Source organism: Rhinolophus ferrumequinum, chromosome 2 (genome assembly GCF_004115265.2).
Source record: "Rhinolophus ferrumequinum isolate MPI-CBG mRhiFer1 chromosome 2, mRhiFer1_v1.p, whole genome shotgun sequence".
NCBI lineage: Eukaryota > Metazoa > Chordata > Mammalia > Chiroptera > Rhinolophidae > Rhinolophus > Rhinolophus ferrumequinum.
The window spans coordinates 88,068,574-88,087,974 of record NC_046285.1 but is presented as its reverse complement, the minus strand read 5'-3'; the positions used below and the strand labels follow the sequence as shown (position 1 = coordinate 88,087,974).

Genomic DNA, 19,401 nt, shown 5'->3' with positions numbered 1-19,401 from the left:
AGGGGGCGGAGCCCACCATCCCTTGCCTCCAGGAATTGAACTGGCAACCTTGTGGTTGAAAGCCCACTGGCCCATGTGGGAATCGAACCAGCAGCCTTCGGAGTTAGGAGCATGGAGCTCTAACTGCCTGAGCCACCGGGCCGGCCCTAGTGTTCTTATTAGGTGAAGCACAAGTGTTTATTATGGTTTTCCTGATTTCAACTATATATCTCTGTAATCTCAACATTTACACTGAAAAGAAAAAAAACAAATTTTAAAGATTACAACTGTATGTGGATATGGGATCCGTAACTCCTTTCTTTGCATAAATTATTAAATGCAATGTATAATTCACAACTAAGAAAACACATCTTTCATACAAAGATATTTTAGGCCTGAGGATGAACTAATCCAGTTATTTTCAACCCAGTGAAGGAAAATGCCAGATTTATACTTCCTCTACCAAAAATATCTTACCTCTTCTACTCCCTTACATAAAATAAAAGCAAGTGTTCAAATTAAACACGTAGAAATGACATTTAAAAAAAAAATCTCAGATTTAGTCAGAATTAAAACTATCTACTGTGTGACCAAGGATATGGAGATGTGGAATTGTAAACAGAAAAATTAAAGGGTATTGTTCACTATCACTATATTTTAACCATATTTAATCCTGTCCATTTAACTTTGGGGGATTGGGGGCAGGGTGGTTAAGGAGACATCATTAGGAGGAGAAAGAGAAGGAAAGGAGGGGGTGGGCTGTGGGAAAGGGAAAAAGGGGGAAGATTTCTATCTTTTGAAAGTATGGAGGGAACAAATTTCTACCCCTCCACACTGAAAAATACAACCAGCTATTTCCCCCATCTATTTGGGTATAAATTTCTGGTAACAATGCAAGATAATTGTAAATGTGAACCCAGGTAAATGTGTTGTGTTTCCTTTCCCTGACAAAATCCATCATGGTATTGACAGAGGTGGTGTTGCAGGTGGACAATGAGAATTATATAAAAACACATCTGGGAGACAGATGTTCTGTCTCTGGATTTCATCCCTATCTCTGATACTAATCAACTGTGTAACTCTAGGTAAAGTTACCTGCATTCCTCTGAGCCTCAATCTCCTAATTGCTAAAGTGACAATTTGGTCAACAGCAGGTGCAAAAATAACCTCCCTTTAAACAGAAGCTCCTGTTTAAATAAATATGGGATGATGCCAGAGAGTTGTGTGCCAGTTAGGAATTTTTAAATTGCAGTTAACAGAACACATAACTAAAAGTGCCTTAAACAAGAAGTGTTTATCATCTGACATCACAATAAACCTAAGCATTTCACCAGACGGTAGTTTAGTCGTACAATGACAGTGACATAATCAATACTTTACATTCATTCTTTCTTTCATTATGCTAGATTTAGCTTGCCTCATGGTACCAAGATGGATGTAGCAATTCCAGCAGTCACATATAGACATAATAATGTTCAACATATAAGAGTAGTAAGTAGTCCACTATGAGCCATTATTTTGTTAGATATGGAAAAGTGTTCCAGGAGTTTCCCATAATTGTCTCCTCATCATCCACTGACCAGGGCCTGGGCATAAACCCATGAATAAAACTGTCATTGATATGAGCAATGGTTGGAGAAGCCCTCACCTTTTGTAAGAAAATGGAGAGTTATTCTCAAATAAAATTAAGGCTTGGCCATCATGGCCAATGGAAAAATTAACAAGTGTGGAAGAATAGATAAAAACAGTGTCTGCGACAAAATGTATCTGTATCAAGAACAGCATGTGATTCCACGTGTGGCTATGGTTGGGGAATCTTGAACTAAAGGGTTACTAAGGAGCCCAGTCATTTACAAGATCAGGTTGCTGTGATTTAATCAATGATTGGAACGTTAAACATTCTAACATTTTTAAATAATTTATTTAATAGAGGTGAAATATGCAATTATTGTACCAGAGTATCTTGTTTACTTCAAAAATGGAAAACCGACTATATGGAAAGGAATCATTTCTGCTAAACTGTGAACATGAATAATAGCACAGACATTAAGAAGAAATATACTACCCAGTGGATATACTGATCTACTATGATATTTCAAGAACATTTTGATTCTTTATATAGTCGGGGAGGAAAGAAAAAACGAACAGTTTTTCTTAATTTTGTCAAGATAGATATATGGACAGATACACAAAGAACTCTTTTGGAGTTGACAAAATCCTTCAAAAAGCTCAATAACATAGATATCACAAGCATATGAGTGTAACCACCTAAATTTTGGAACTAGCAAACATACCATGCTAAATTTTGGTTCTCCTTAGTCAGCCTCTTAAGAATCCAAGTATATACCACGAGTACGTCAGTTTATTTAGGACTACAGAATGAATATCAGAGTTAGAGTTTGTCTCCCAAGTGGTCACATCCTGAAAGCACAGGATGAGAGAAATAGAAACGTAGGCTGGAGAGCAAATGTCTCTCAAGTATCCCTACTGAGCCAAAATTTTTTCCATTTTTATGTTTCTTTAAACTGTAAACAAATCACCAGGGAACAGAACTTTTTAAATGCATACTGCAGAGCACGGAATAAAAAGGAAGATAATTTAGGCCGTATTATTGAACTGTAATTTTACGCTCTGAGATGATATAGACAAGATAATCCCAACCCTTCACAATGAGAATGAATATCCCATAAGTCCCCAATAACTCAGTATGCTTGTCTTCTTTCTATCCCTTAAATTCAGAGCATACTTAGATATTTTATATTAAGAATAGAGAAGAAAAAGTAGATACAGATTAGTTGCTATAAGCTAGCTATCAGGCCTTCATAAACTATATAGAAAAAATTTCTCTGAAATCAGTGAAACTACCTTAGACTTTCCTCTACTTAGAAATTATCTGTGAAAAATCACAAATCCACACTCTTCATTTCTTCTAACAGTAAAATAAGAACAAAGGTCATGATACCACATGATTTGATTTAATTTGACACAAGTGATTCTGGGAAACAGCCTGGCCTGGAAATTTGTGTGCTAATGTGGAACTGAGAAAACGCAGATTTCAATTCTGGATCTGTCTTTGTGTTCTTAGAAAAACATTTAGTCTTTTAATTCCTTTTTCTTCCACCTGTGAAATAAAGATAATGTTTGACATAACCTACCTTGCGCAGGTGTAATGAGGATTAACAAGGTGATAACTGCAGAGAATTTCAAAAACATCTGACATGAATTGAGCACAAATCATTTGAAGAAGCCTGACTTTTTCCTACTATATCATCTTTTGCTTTGCAGAAATGGCAGCGTTACAGTCATATTTGACCTTTTCTTTGCCCAGTGGGTGTCAAATGAAAATGTAAAAGAAGAACTGATTCAAGGCATTGAAGCAAATAAATCCAGCCAACTGGTCACTTTCCATATTGATTTGAACAGCATTGATATCACAGGTATCTGTGAACATTATTTGATTTCTTTGAATCATTAAGCTATGAAATTAAAATTCTAGCTATATACCCAGGAAGAAGTGGGATCACCCTTGAATTCAGGAACGTGTCTTACTGCCTGAGGTAACACATTTATCTGAGAAACATGAAATACAGAGAAACCATATTTGAAGAAATAGTGAGGAAAAGTTTATAAAATATCAAAAAGGTTCTGAAAATATGGGCATGTATAAATGTTTGTGGATCTTATCACATTCTTGGCACTAGTCCAGCACATCCGGCCTTTCCCCTATCAGAAAGTACATGCTCTCTGAGTCATGAACATTATTAGATTACAAAGTCAAGTGGCAAGTCCAGTCTCTGATTTAGAACTTAAAAGAAGGAAAGGAAGGAAAAAGAGGGGTCAATGAGTTTGATTCATCCTGGTTATTTAATAATATAAAGAAAATTTTATTTTTTAAAATGATAAATAATTTTAAGATAAGAGTAACTCAAAAATGAAAAGGTACAGGACATCAAAACTAATAGTATACGCCTATCAACACTTAGATTATTCTAAGTTTTCTATTCTAGTTATCCTCCATTCAAGTCAACAAACATTTACCCTGTGTGCTTATGTTGGTAGGTGTGCTTATTGAACAACGAGAACTGGCCAGGTCTTTCCAGGTCCACAATCTCTTAACATATGTAAACCTTGAGACCAATTATGTTTTGGCATTTAGAAATTTGGTGAGGTTAGGAAGCTAGTCAACATTCAAACATCCACATCAAGTGGAATAAAAGCAAACTCCAAATAGCCTAATGTCAGTTCAAATAGTTTTGTTACCAAACGAGATCAGTCAATGAATGTCTGCCTCTAAATCAAATATGTAAAACCATGCAGAAGTTTTTTGTTTTGTTTTGTTTTTCGGTTTGGTACTAGTAGATATGAAATTGTGGACCTCTGATTGCTTTTCTTTGCCACATTGTTCATCAAACACAATTTCCTCTTTCATTAAGTCTCCTGCTATATCCTCCAGTGCCTGTTCAAAGAGAAGAGAGGTGAAGTGCTCAGCAGCTCCTCTACTGATGGCTTGGAACTCTCTGGCATAGCGCCTGGAGTTGACTGTGTTGGATCTTTGGTTCAGATGCCTAAAAACTACTGCTATTATTAGTTAGAACAGAGGCTTTACCTATCAACACATTTATTCCTCATATTGATCCTATTACAAGGTGTCTTTACTACCCTAATTTGTAAATGAGAAGACCAGCTCACAGATAATTTGGGGGAATTACCTTAAATCACACAGCTATTTAGGGTTGGATCAAGGTTTCTGATCCAGGCGGTCAGACCCTAATGTCTGTCCTCTTAACCATTATACTAGAGTTTGTTTGTAAGGGTTTTACTTGAGCAGTATTGAGTGATATTTTTTTCCCAATAGTCAATTTTCTTCTAGAAAGTTGATTTCTTGCTATCTTCATTTGAATGTGTTTCATTTTCTGGAGGTCTGTTATGGCAAATGAATTGACAGGTGTGCTAACATTTATTTTCATGACTCCCTACAGTTGGGTTATTTGAGGGAGAAAAGTTTGTGGTTTTAAAAATATGTATTTATTCAACAAAATCTTATAAGTTAACTTAGAATAAGTACCTTGAACACAATCAACTATATCACATCAACTCAAGAATATGCTCCACAAGTTGAAGTTATATTTAATTTGTTGAACTACATTCAAAAATATTTATACTTGTAAATATGATACCAAACTTAACTTTAGGTATTTAAGTTTAATATTCATTTGTATCATGTGAATTTTCAAATTTATTACATTTTAAAATTGGTTAAGAATTTCATAAATTCCTTGGAGTTTTGCATAGTATACTGCATAATCAAACATAATAAAAATTAAAACGTTATCTTCTTTATGAAAAAATGGTATAAACCTTGTTATCTTCTTCATCAATAATCTTCATATATCATTTATGAAACTGCTATAGATCTTGTAGAAACTGGACAATGCAGAAATGAAGAAATATTGAGACAAACCTCTTAACCCACTTACCATAAATACAGTTTTGAATAAAAACATTTATTAGGTGAAGGTTTTTCATAAGATATGCTTTGGTTTCTTTTATATCTTACACAGTTGTCATAGTTTTGTCATACAAAAATACATATATTTTAAAAACCATAAAACATGTTAAAGGGTGAAGAAAACACCTAGTTTTTTTTTTTTTATATGAAAAGCACTTTATATTTAGACAGTACTTATCCCCAGCAATATTATGTGCAAGATTATTTTGATGTCTTTCACATGTATCAATGAAACACCATTGGTTCTAGATCTGAAAAGATCTAGTGTGTAAGGTTATATTAGCTGTCTTAAATATAAATTATTCTATATAACTATGATGAATAAATACTTGTAGATATTTTTCTTAAATGGGTAAAACAAAGCAAACTTTTTGGATAGGTAAATTTTATAGAGAGAATATACAGATTCTGGAAATTCATCAAATGGATCACAATTAAATAATAACAGGAACATTTAGCGTGAGATAGGATGAAATAGGAACTCTAAAGGATCACATGTCCTCTGAATGAATATTTAAACTGTACTTAATGTTTTGCTGTTTTGCAATTTATGCATATCATTAGCTGAATTTTCAACTGAACTTTACTTTTTATTACAGCATCTTTGGAGAATTTCTCTACAGCAAACCCTGCAACAACTTTAGGTCAGTGAAAACTAACTTGGCATTTTAAAAACTGACTTGGTGACCATCAAACTCCATGACATTAGGGAAGGATTCATTTTTCTTTAGTATCTCTTTTTGAGACATTTAGTCTTTCTATTAAAATGTAAGAAGCATAAAATTTGGTTCAGAGTAATGTAGTTCAGAATATTGCAGAGTTCATAACGCTTAGTTATAACTGCCAAGGATATGCATTTCCAATTTCATATTTTAAACTCTGTATACATATGTATACATGTATTGGTGGAAATGTGTGTGTGTGTGTGTGTGCGCGCGCGCGCACGCGCATGCGTGCGCGTATGTGTGTATGACCCCCAAATAAGGTTCTGATCATACAGCTTTAGAGATGAAGCCATCTATAAGGTTACTAGGAAAGAGAAAAAAAGGTTACTAGGAACGAGAGAAAAAAAGTTTCAAAATGCATTGCACTCTTTGGAAAGAAGAATCTAAGACTTAATGTTAACTTTGCTCTATTCCAGCATTTTCTTCACTGCATCTTTCGAACTACAATTGGTCACTACTGCTCTCTATATTTAGAACTTCACTTTGTTTTATCAAAATCACGCCACCAATAAAAGAGTCTGCTTTGGGAAGCTATCAATAATTTTAGAATTAACAGAATTGTCTTAAAACATAAAGTTATCTTATTATTAAAAAAGTCATTTAAATTGAAGTCAGAAGGCCCATTACCAGAATCACTGAGCACATCTCTTTACCCCTCTGAAAATCTGTTTTCCATAAATCATGAATAATGAAATTTTTCTGAATATTTCAGAAGCCACCCAAAATATCAAATTTTTATAGAAATGATTTTTAAAGTGAAAAACTGTTTTGAAACCATAAAGGTGTAACTTTTGGTACTCTCTGTAATCATGACCATTGTATAATATCTGAAAGCTGTATTTTTTTTTTTTTAAGTATCTGCTTGGTCCAGTTACTGTATTTTACAAACATTATTGAATTTAATTCTCAGAATGATCCTATAGAATAATAATACTTTTCCATTCAAAAAGATTCACACAGCTATTGTCAAACTCAGGAATTGAAAGCAATTCCTTTGGACTCCAAAGCCCATGGTCTAAGCATACCCCAGGCTTCTATTTCAAATAACATCAAATTAACCTAGAACATTTAAGATTACAGCCATCATAAAATTAATGAATCCTATGTTTGGTTATTATTGGTAATTTAAAACCATCATCTTTTACTTAAAAAATAAAAGATGGCTTAAAAACCATAACAACCTCTGCTCTACAATTCTAAAGATCAATAAAAACATAAAAGATTTCTTCTTAGATCCAGATACAAATGACATATTCTTAAGTTAACAGATACTAATAATTCATAGTAATGTTAAAACTGTCAAGTTAAATATTAAACAGAAAGAATATATAATCAATTACTAATAATCAGTTTAAAATGTAAGAGTTATTTTAATGTCATTTATTTTTACAGACAAGATAACAACCAGCAGTCCTCTGAAAACCCCAGGTCAATTCTTATAATATTTAAAACATTTTCACTAATGTTTCCTTTTAGGTTCCTGATAATATTGGAATATTGGAATATTTCCTGTACAGAGTTTACCTGAAGAGATTAGGGACATATATAGGCCATTCAAGATGCAGATTAAGTTAGGACCCGAGAAGGCACTTTAGTTAACAGGCAGATACACAGAGGCACAGTAGATAATTACTAGGAATCCAGATAAATTGTCACATCAAAAATGTACAAACCAGTTGTTGGTACAAATAGACACTTAATGAAAAGTTGGTGAATGAATGAATCCAAGGCCACTTTGGTACTGGTTTGACAACCAGTACAGCTGTTAAGATGTGCGAAAAGAAAGAAAATCCTTTAAGATAGAGTCAGAAAGCTCTGCAGGAGGAGCTCTCACACACAACCACTCACTGTACCTTGCAGACTAGCAGGAGGAAGAAAAATTTTCTCCTAGCCTAGCAACAGGCCCAGTCAATGATAAACCATCATTAATCAGCCAATGGGAAGCCAATCCACTTCAAACTCCCGGTTTCTACCAATGGGCATCTTGTTTTTAACAGTTCCTGGAAACTCCCCCTTTTTCTCTAAAAAGTAATTTTCTCTTGGTTTTGCCATAGCTTGCATGTCCCGAATTGCAATTCCTCTGGCAATTCCTGAATAAATCCATTTTGTGTAAAATAACTGGCTGTTTTATTTTTAAAGTTGACAGAGAAGAGATGAAGCATGTCTAACTTTCATGCAGAGAGAATAATCAAAGGAAAAAATAAAATCCCTCACATCTGATGAAACCTACGTTTTGATCCTATTGGTGGCATTCATTGCCATTGGTAATAGTCATGGTTCTAGCAGAGGACTGGAGTGAGGTCAGATAATCCAAACATTAACCCCAAATATATTGCTAAATTGCTAACTTTTGGTGAAATGTTAGGCTCAAACTGCAAACTTTTATGCTCTAGTTTTCTTATCTATAAAACAGGGGTAATATTAACTGCTGTGTTATCGGAGAATTCTCAGGAGCCTAAAAGGAAACATTAGTGAAAATGTTTTAAATATTATAAAAATTGACTTGGGGTTTTCAGAGGACTGCTGGTTGTTATCTTGTCTGTAAAAATAAATACCATTAAAATAACTCATATTTTAAACTGATTATTAGTGATTGATTATATATTCTTTCTGTTTAATATTTAACTTGACAGTTTTAACGTTACTATGAAGTAGTAGTATCTTTTAACTTAAGAATATATCATTTGTATCTGGATCTAAGAAGAAATCTTTTATGTTTTCATTGATCTTTAGAATTGTAGAGCAGAGGTTGTTATGGTTTTTAAGTCATCTTCTATTTTTTAAGTAAAAGATGATGATCTTCAACCCTTAAAATATCACCATATTTGTGTAATTAAAATTTATATCAAATGTTATGTACATATAAGGAGAGGATATTTATGAAACTATAAATACCCTCTGAGTAAGACTGAATAATTCTGGTTAAAATGGTTTGTGTGATGTCTGAAAAGCAAAGTAATACATGAATCATTAAAACGCTTTATGAAACATATCATCACACCTCCAAACCCACAGAGGTCTGCTATGCTGGGATACGCCTGCTTGGTGTTGCATTTAAGTGTTATCCGTATAACAGCGCAACATATTGAAAAATAAAACAGTTCTTCAGCCCATAATCCTTTCTCCAACGTGGAAGACTATGGCAGCTAAAATCACTTTTCAACACAATTTCAAAAAATGCTTTTAGGATTGATAACGGCTAATTTGTTTAGTCTAAAAGCAAACTGAAAAAAATCATTTTAATATATTTTGATTAATTTCTTTCTAACACTTTGAAAGTCAGCAACAAATATCCAAATTAGTGCCTTGTTTTCTATTTGTCTGTCTGTTCATTGATCCACTGAGTGATTCATATAACTCACAGTTATCAAGGACCTGTTAGGTATATAAAATATCCTGAGAGAAATATATGGAATGACTTGGGGAAAACATCAATGTTAAAGCAAGAAATTCTTGGACTTAACACAAGGTTTTTTCCTTTTACTATCCTGAAGACATACTCCTCAAAAAAAGAAGAAGTGGCTGAACCACATGCTTAATTTCATCTGGCCAAAGGAAATGGTGAATGGGGGACAGAGAACATAGGGTAATACTCCGGCGATACTTTTCTCTCCTGAGAGTGTAGCAGAAACCTCCTTTATTACATGTAAACTATAGGAATAGGATCAGCATACATTTGGTCTTATCTTTCACACTTTATTTAAGCATTTGATATTCAAATCGAAGACCAAAAAGTAACATATAATTCTCCATCATTGAAAAGGCATGATGAACCTACCATTAACTAATTTCATCAGTTACGGTATATATAGTGTTTGGAAGGTGACCCAGTCTTTTAAAACTTTACATTTATTGTTTGAAAAGATCAAAATATACATCTTAGAGAGTGGTCATGAGAATTAAGAGAGATAATACAGATAGTACTGTACTGACTCAATTCATGAAAAGGCACAAAGTAGTGACACGACCAATGTGAGATTCCCTTCTCTTTTCCCCCTTCTAATTTAGAAAGTAAAAGCAGTCAGACTTTTTTTAAAAAGATTTTTCAAAAACTAAACTAAGGTTAAAGCAAGATGCTTGTACTCAGTAATGTTCATTTTAATATGGTCACTTATTTGACCAAAAACTCCATTTCTGAAGTTCCTGTTGTTGGAGACTGTATTGAATTACTATAATCAATCCTCAAAGAGTTATAATAAGTAGATGGCAAACCATCATATTCCCTCTTTCACTGGATCCATGAGTCCCCAAATCATCCTTCCCATTTATTCCTCTCTTCTGGCAAGATATTATAGATTTATAGAGGGGAACAAGGCAATTAAACTTGAAAACTATAGTTTCCAAGCCATAATTTATTATGAATATGCTTTTCAGGGATGTTAAGTTTATTCTCCGTTTTATACGCCTGCAAGACAGAGTTTGAGAAAAATCAACAAATGCATGCATCATATACCTGGCATTAATACTATTATAAATTCTGCCAAAGATAATTTTTGTGTGATAGCGGGTACAAAGTCCACGAGGATTATGTTCTACTGTTCAACTGCCTTTGTTGCCAATTACCGTAAAGGTTTACTAACCCATTTGGAACACTAACGGAGAGAGATGAGAACTAAGGTTCCATTACACTGATTGATTTCTTGGCTGCTAAAGAGCAACCCTAGAGGGATTGTTCTGGGCAATTGTTCAAATGCTTGAAGGCTTCGTAGCATACAGCTTGTTCTAGTCTTTTTGTTGCTTACTGTGTAGGCAACGACTACAGAAAAACAAAAGCTTCATTATTGTGGGCTTTCTCAGTCTCAGACAAAATACAATCTTGCTACAATTTCACTATGTGGAGTGGCTTGGGGAATAGAAGAAAAAGAATTGTCTGATTTAGTAAAGAACATAAAATTGGGTCAAGAGAAACTAACGGAGAATTATGTTCATCAATTGAGTTGCCCCAGGACCACCACACAGGGACTTTATCTGATGCCAAATGCATTTGGTTAAGTGTTTTTTTTCTTTCTCTGCATTTGAGAACAACATGTCTGTATGTCTAAGCACTCTACTCTAATGTAAGATATTCCTATGCACATGATATCAGTACTACTATAGTAGCTTTCCACTGTCATTTCATTTGGATAGACCAGCCATAGTCTTGTTAAAAAGATTAAATTTGTTCTATCAAAGTAGATGAGAATGTCTATAAGGTGCTATCTATTTTTCCAACACAATGTAGTGAAATAAGCTTGGTCTCTAAAGGCAGATATTCTTGGATTCAAATTCTACTTCTACTCCTAAGTAATCTGTAAGGATCTTGGGCTTAATTTGTCTCAAACAGCTTTGGCCACAAAGTATTATTTACCTTCATTTAAATAACAAGGTAAATAAAAATCTCAGATTTCCAAAATACAATTTTCAAATTATTTTCTTGCATGTAACACTTATGACTGGTTAGGAAGAAAAAAAAATGGATTTCAGTCTTTTCATCCTCCACAGTGCCTAGCACAGGGCTTGCCCACGTGGGCACAAAACATCCCTCACCCAAATCACTGGAAATTGTTGTGACTTTGGAACACACTGAAGTATAATTACATTGTGTTTATACTAAATCCTTCATGAAACAAATATAAATAGATCATTAAAACCTTCCATTTGCAGAATTCCAAATAATAACTGATTTACTGGTGTGTTTTCATAATATGCCAGAAAATTACTATCCTGAAAATAAAATACCAGATAGATATAAAAATATGTGCAGGTCTTTTTCCTACTCTAGATAACCTAACTACTATTCAGGCAATTTGATTGCTTCTAATAAACAAACCAATTATTGTTCTCTTCAAATACAATTACTTAACTCCTTTCCTGAAAATTCCCTTGTGAGAAATACAACACAGACTTAGGAACAGAGAAAGACCAGAGCAAAAATTAAGGGATGAAATGGCAAATAAAGTAGTCCACAAGTCAAAGAACTCTAGTTTTAAGAAGTTCATTAAAAAACAAAAACAAAACAAACAAACACAAAACTGGCATCTGGTTAATTTCTGTAACAGTTAATGTTTTAGTCAATGGTTTTAATGGAAATTGTCATCATACATGTGTATGTAAGAAGAGGGAGACAGAAAACTAGGTAAAAATACAGTCTGATAAAATTCTAAAATGTGCTGCCCTTATATAACAATTATATTTATATTTTCCATATTGGTTTCAATATGAGTAACTTTCCTTTCTTCATTGACCAAGGCATCTGAAAAGTGTTTATGAAGTAGAGTCTGAGAAATAGAGAGTACAACATGAACTAGAGTACCTATTATTTCCATTTTCAAATCAAAATACGTCAAACTAGAGTCATTTTCTAATTCCACAGTTGTTCCTCTTATTCACTATTGTCACTAACGACCATTACTAATTTAACTGGCCACTCCAAAAGTGTACGTATCATTCTTAGCACCACCTTCTTAGCATCCCTTTGGTCATGATCACATCTGGCCACTAAAGCTCACCAATTTTACTTGTAAAATAGCAATTGAGTCCATGCCCCATCTCCTCTACTAGTACAAGAGTTCCAACCCTCATCAACTTTCACCATGACTATTGAAACAGCTTCTCAATTTGCCTCCTTTCTCCATATGATTCTCTGTTTGGTGCCAGAATTGTATTAAGGAAATATGGACTGGTCATGTAACACATATATCTAAAAAATTTCAATGCCATTGCCTATGAAAAAGATTTCTAACATTTTGCAAAGATAAAAAAGTCCTCTAGAACTTGGCACCAAACTCCCTTCCCTCCACGACTTTCACAAACATCTTACCATGCAGAAAAGTTAGATTCATCTGTTTTCTGTATATTAATGTGCTCTTGTCACATCATCATGTATACATTCTATATATCTCTCTGCCTGGCATCCTTCAAAACCTAGTTTTTGTGAAGATGTTTTCAGTCTCTGCCTCAAAAGGAACTAATGGCCTAATCTTTGGTTTTCCCATAGCACTTTTTTTTTTACATCTCTTTTAAACAATTAATTAGGTTATGGTCCAGTCTCCCACTTAACTCCAAGCTCCATGAGAATAGGGGCTCTCTCTTACTCATCCTTTTATTTCCATCCCTTAAAAGTGCAGGATAAATAAATAGACAATAAATACTTGTGGAGTAAATGATCGTGAATGAGATCAAAGGACCCTAAGTGGTGTCACTTGCCAATGTGGTTTTGAGGTTGGATCTATAGGCAACAAAAGAGATGCGAAGCATAAGGAAGTGAAATTCCCATGGGAAGCGTTAGGAAAGACAAAAGTATACATCTTCCTAGCTATATCCCCAAATCTATTCTTTCAACTGCTAAATACTTAAAGTTCTATTAACTACTCTTAAAATGAGACACAGAGTTTCTAAAATAAAGCTTTTTTTGTTGTTTATTTAGAAAGCATTTATGGAATACTACTGACACTATGTCGTTTATGGATTGGATTCAATGATTAGGAACACTTAATTATCAACAGTTATAATATACATTTGGGTTTATTCAATACCATCTTCATCATTCTTTTTTTATTCCTTTAAATGCAGGTAGTCTGTCATTTGGGAATGGCTCTGATCTTTATCCTGTTCTATTTTAGATGTTAGGTGATCCATGAATTTCCCACTGGTTTATAACCTTCTTAATTGGAGCTAATCACAGAAGTCTAATTTAGTTGTATATAAACGCAGTAACCCTGTCCATAAATGTTCCTAATTAAGTATTAGCTTTGTAGATTTATTGACACAAGCGCTTTTATTTTCCCAATTAATTTAATGGAGCATTAGGAGAAATTTCCGAATAAAACATGTTTTTAAAACCCAGCAGATGGCAGTGCAGTGCTGGTTTTAAGGTTAAGAACAAGAACCAAAAAAAGCTATTGATCTTAAAGATTTTTCAAAAACTTTAAAACATCATTGTTATTCTAACCATATACAAAAATTCAAATTCTCACATTGCTCTGAAAAATAAAAACATATATCTTTACCTAGTGAGCATATAACAATGTTATTTTTAGAATTGCACTTAAAAATTTCCAAGTTAGTTTCTAGAAGTAAGATGTGTTTCCAGGTGCATCTTTATATGTAGGTATGTGGAAGAGGAGTGGGTGGAGGACAGAGCAGACCAAAAGGTGCAAATTGATCAGATCCTGGCAAGAGTATGGAATGGAACTCTTCACGGGTGTGTTTGCATATTTCCTGCTAAGACCCTCTGACCCAAGAAACAAAGAAATATCGAACGAAATATCTATCAGGTTTTTCCACAGATCAATAGAGCAATGCGCTGGGAATTTTAAGTGTTTTATTTTACTACAAGTGGCTTTCGTTGACAAATTTTGCTCTGCAGAATGCAAACCTTGACTTCAGCTACTATATTTTTAAATAACATGTTTGTAAGTAAATGAAGTGATTACTAGATATTGCAGATACTGTTCTTGAAAAATTAAACCAAAAGCATGAATTAAATAAATTTTTGGTGTGGTTTATGATGTGAAAAACATTCCAGTAAATTGCTCCATATAACATATGTAACAATCCTGAGAGGTGTAAACATTAGGGGCCAAAGGTACAAACTGTAGCATTGATTTATCAAGGGTAAAATCAACAAAGTAAACGTTCATATTTCACATTTATGAAGATAAATAGTATTTTTAAATTGTAAACTTCTAAATTTTTAGAAATGATTAACTCATTCAATGAAATAAATATTTCTATTAGAAATTGAAATATATCTTATAACTAAGAACCTAAATTACAAAAAATACATACTTAATATCCCAAATTTAAGAATTAAATCTACTATGCAATAAAGTTACAAATTCAATCTTCATTTTCTAACAGTCTCAAGAGAGTGCCTGCCTGGTTCAAGGTCTTGTGCTGATGCTACAAAATGTATAGCAATTGATTTATTTTGTGATGGAGAATTAAACTGTCCAGATGGTTCTGACGAAGACAATAAAACTTGTGGTAAGTAATGTCTCCTCCCTACTCTCTCCCCCCTTACTTTACACAGACCATGTATATATACATAAACCATGTATATATATTAATACATAGACCATGTGTACATACATAGACTACGTGTATATACAAAAACGTGTATATAAAGAGACAATAGACCATGTATATATACACAGACCATAGACCATGTATGTAATTTATATATACAGACCCTCACAATGTACACATACATACTCACATACATAAATACACACACACACACACACACACACACACACACACAACCTCAGATAAATTAATATTTTCCCAAACATTAGTACACAATATTGAAATTATTTAATTCCACAGAATTTCATTTGATGATTATGGAAAGGATATTGTAGTTAACAATGCCTGTCATGAATGGGGGAAGAGAATGGCATTCTTTTCCATCCCTTATTAAACTACCGCAAACTAATCATTATGAATTTGAATGCTTTTTCATCATCATATCATAATATCAGTCTTTTTTTTTTTTTCCATTTTAACGGTCCCTAGTTCAGGAATTGCTACTCCTTAACTTTGATTGTTGCTTTTATTTGTCTTTTGGCATAGAAACAACAAATAGACAAAAAGTACACTCAAGCTGTAGTTTTGTGAATAATGGAAACCAGTTTTGAATAAGATCTTAAAGTCTGATGAATAAAACATCTGTGTTTTATTGTAAATTTTGGCATCTGTTTTGGGTGTTAGTAATAATAATGCTAGTAGTAGTAGTAGTAGTAGTAGTAGTAGTAGTAGTAGTTACTGCTTAAATAATACTTACTATATGCCACGCATGGCTCTAAGTGATTGAAACATATTTACTCTGGCTTATTTCTTCATTTTATAATTGTGTGACGTATCTATGAAAGATTACCACACAAGTATAAATGTAGATTGATAAGCAATGTGAAGAACTATTTGAATAATTCTAACCTGTAATTTGTTCTTGAAAAATTAAACAGGAAGCATGACATAAATAATTTTTGGTGTGGTTTATGATCAGTTTTAATATTGACCCTGAGCAAATTAGTTCCTGAAATGTGCAAAGGCTGTGGTTACTGTTTGCTGCACTTTGCTCTTCTATCATTTACTTCACTTTGCTCTTCTTGCTTGACATTAATTGAAGATGAACCTCCAATAACGACTAAAGTTTTAAAAATTACCTATCCACCTGGTACATTTAAAAGACAGGCCATCTGTTGCCCAGCACCAACTGAAAAGAAGGCAGTATGGGTTTCTGAGAGCTTCTGGGTTAGTGAACACATCCACATGCTCGGAGGGTGACACTCCCACTCCACGGGGACAGAAGCTCCTGAGCTCAGGACCTCCCAGACCTTGCCCTTTCCAGATTGTTCACCTGTATCCTTTACTAGATAATAAGGTGGTAAACATTAAAAAAAAAAAAAAAAAGACAACTTGACTAAAAAGGCTTCTACTAAGAAATCCCAAGTCAAATGTTCTTGGATAAAATTCAAACCTTCAAAGTTTAACTACATACTTTGAAGTGCACTCAGAGCATATTGGAAGAAAGTGCAGGCTACAGAATATTTTTTAATCTATTTTATATAACTAAGTTACTCAAAGAAGAAAAAAGAAACCCTTTTTTTTTGTTATGGTTTTCAGGCAATTTCCAAAACCTTTTCAGGGAGAATATGATACAAGTGTGCCATCATGAGGTAATACAGGTGATGTGGATTTAGGTTTCAAAAATAATAATGTATGTCAAAGTGAGACACATAGATTTAAGCCTGAGTAATGATGATCAATAATCTTAAATAGGGGGAAATGTATAAAGTGAATTGAATAATCAGAAAATTAACCATACCTGTAATTTGGTCTTTACTGTCATGGAGTTAATAATTTTCATGATAAATTCATATCAGTGCATATCAAAAAATAATCATAGACATATCTTGTAAGTATGACAACTTGTCCTAAAATAAGTTACAAGGCCATGAGCTGTTTTTCTGAGCCACTATAAACTCAAGACATGAACCTCAGTACTAGAACTGAATTAATTCCCTAAGTTACAATTAAGGACAATCAAAATGCATCATTACTTTTCAGTATCTTGGAGGTTTTTTTGTTAATTGAACTTTAGTATCAACTTGCTATCCATGTCACTAACTTTTTTAATCCCCTAGATCCCCACTTTATATTTTTCTTGATTCTCTTTGTTATTTGCATTTTGAAATTAGCATTGCATCTATTTTGGAAAATAAATACAAAGAATTTCTGGAATAAGGAAGTAGACCAATCAATCTGTATTTATCCACCTAGGTTTCAGGCATATAAGTTGTTTTATTTATCATTTAACCAGCGACTTCACCTCAGCACCAGTTTTAGTAGCATGTTTTCTACATGAAAACCCTTGTCCATCAATCTACATTGACAGCAAAATTCATTTAAGCGAATTCTTTCTATATGAAGTTGACCTACGCTGACTCTGTATTTCTTTTTTTCTCCAGCTGTGAGCTCTAATTCTAGTTTGTGTTATTAATAGTCACATTAATGTTGACTTCCTCACACAGCTTCCGCTTTTAGTGTTTAGTTATTTAGATTTGCACAACTTATAGCTGACTATAGCCGAACCAAGATTTCTTTAAATTGTTTTTCCTCCTCTGATTAGAATTGCATCAGCAGGAAAGTTCGCTATTTAGCTGACCTGTGAGAAGGAAAGATGCTGACTCACAGCCTTTAGGCCAATGTTCAGGCTTGTTTGGAAGTTGGCAAGTGTCTCCCCAGATTGTCTGGCAAGCCAGTGTGGGTGGGCATAGATCCCATTCACCAAAGTGTGACTTGTGTATCCCGGAGAATTCAGTGTCCTGAGCACACAATTAGTAAGAACTGAGCCAGCAGAGGGAGCTCTCAATGGGTTCTAAGATCACACCCTTATAAATCCCCTCCTAGTACAGACAGCATTTCGGATAGGGCGATAGAACGGCTGGTATTATTTGACAGGCTCATTTATCTCCCACTCAGAATTTTTTCTGATATTCCAGTGGAAAGCACTTTGGAGTCTAAAAAGTTACAAACCTGAACACCCAGGGATCTTATTCAGACATGGCTGGGTGTTTCCAAAAAGTTATCCTGCTTCATTGTCTTATGTAAAATTATTAGGTTCTCCTGAAACATCCAGAAACTAACTGAAAGAATATATGAGAAAGTCCCTACCACAAACCTAGCATTTTAAATACCTTCAGGAATAGTCTCCTTGATATTCACTTGCATGCAGGAATTCCATCAGAGGCCCTTTAGAGCAGAACTTGACCATCAGATTACCATTCCCACTAAAACTCAGTAACTTCATAGAAAACTGCAGAGTCAAACTCATCATATTGTTCAGCACAGGCCAAATACTGTGATAAACAATCTTAGCAATTTAAGACAATAACAGTTTGTTGATCACTTACTTCACAGTCCAAGAAAGATGAGAAAGGGCAGCATCTTATGTAAGCATTCAAGAGGCCAGGTCCTCCCCGAGATGCTTCGCAACCTGCTGACAAACAAGGGAAGAGCATTACAGAAGATCCTTTTAGAAACCACATCTGGAAATAAACACAATCATTTCCACAGTACTTCATGGACCAGACTCAGTCACGTAACCCATCTGTGGGAGGTGCAGCTTAGTCACGTGCCTAGGAAGGGATGAAAAAATAGTACAGCACACATATAACCATCTCTGCTCCCAGGGACATAACTCAGCTTTTGGAAAATTACGAATCTTGTTGTGAGGCACAAAGGTGTTGATTCCTTTCCCAAAATTTATGTAGTGAATGGATGTGAGGAATTACTAAAAAGTACCAGCTTTGCAAATAGGTTTTACAAGTTCTTCAGTCAGTCTTATTCTGTTCTCTTTTTCACTGTCATTTTTTGCTTCCTCCTTGTTGTACACTGCCATTGCAAATGTGATCTATATTCTAATTTTAAGAACACTGGAAATTATGGAATTCTCTTTTTTTTTAATTTCCCTCCCTGCTTTTTAGCTCAAAGAGTGGATGATACCATCACGATAACTCTATATATTGTAGTATTAGGCAGTATAGTACAGTGTGCTCTGGAGTAAGACTGCCTGGCTGTCAATTGTCACTTACAACCCAGGGGAGTTTATGCTAGTTCCTCAACCCACCCATGCCTCAGTTTCCTTACCTATAACTTTATAAGGTTATTGTGAAGATTACATTAACACATATATAATGACTT

At 34.0% G+C, this 19,401-nt stretch overlaps 1 protein-coding gene across 1 annotated transcript in view; it reads left to right on the top strand.

Annotated features, from left to right (window-relative positions):
• TMPRSS15 (transmembrane serine protease 15) overlaps window positions 1–19,401 on the top strand; it is a 112,425-nt gene that overhangs the window by 8,912 nt on the left and 84,112 nt on the right. Inside the window, exons 4-6 of the mRNA XM_033091271.1 lie at window positions 3,265–3,416; window positions 6,088–6,132; window positions 15,055–15,180. Of these exons, the coding sequence (XP_032947162.1) occupies window positions 3,265–3,416; window positions 6,088–6,132; window positions 15,055–15,180 (323 nt within the window). The remainder of the gene's footprint in view (window positions 1–3,264; window positions 3,417–6,087; window positions 6,133–15,054; window positions 15,181–19,401) is intronic.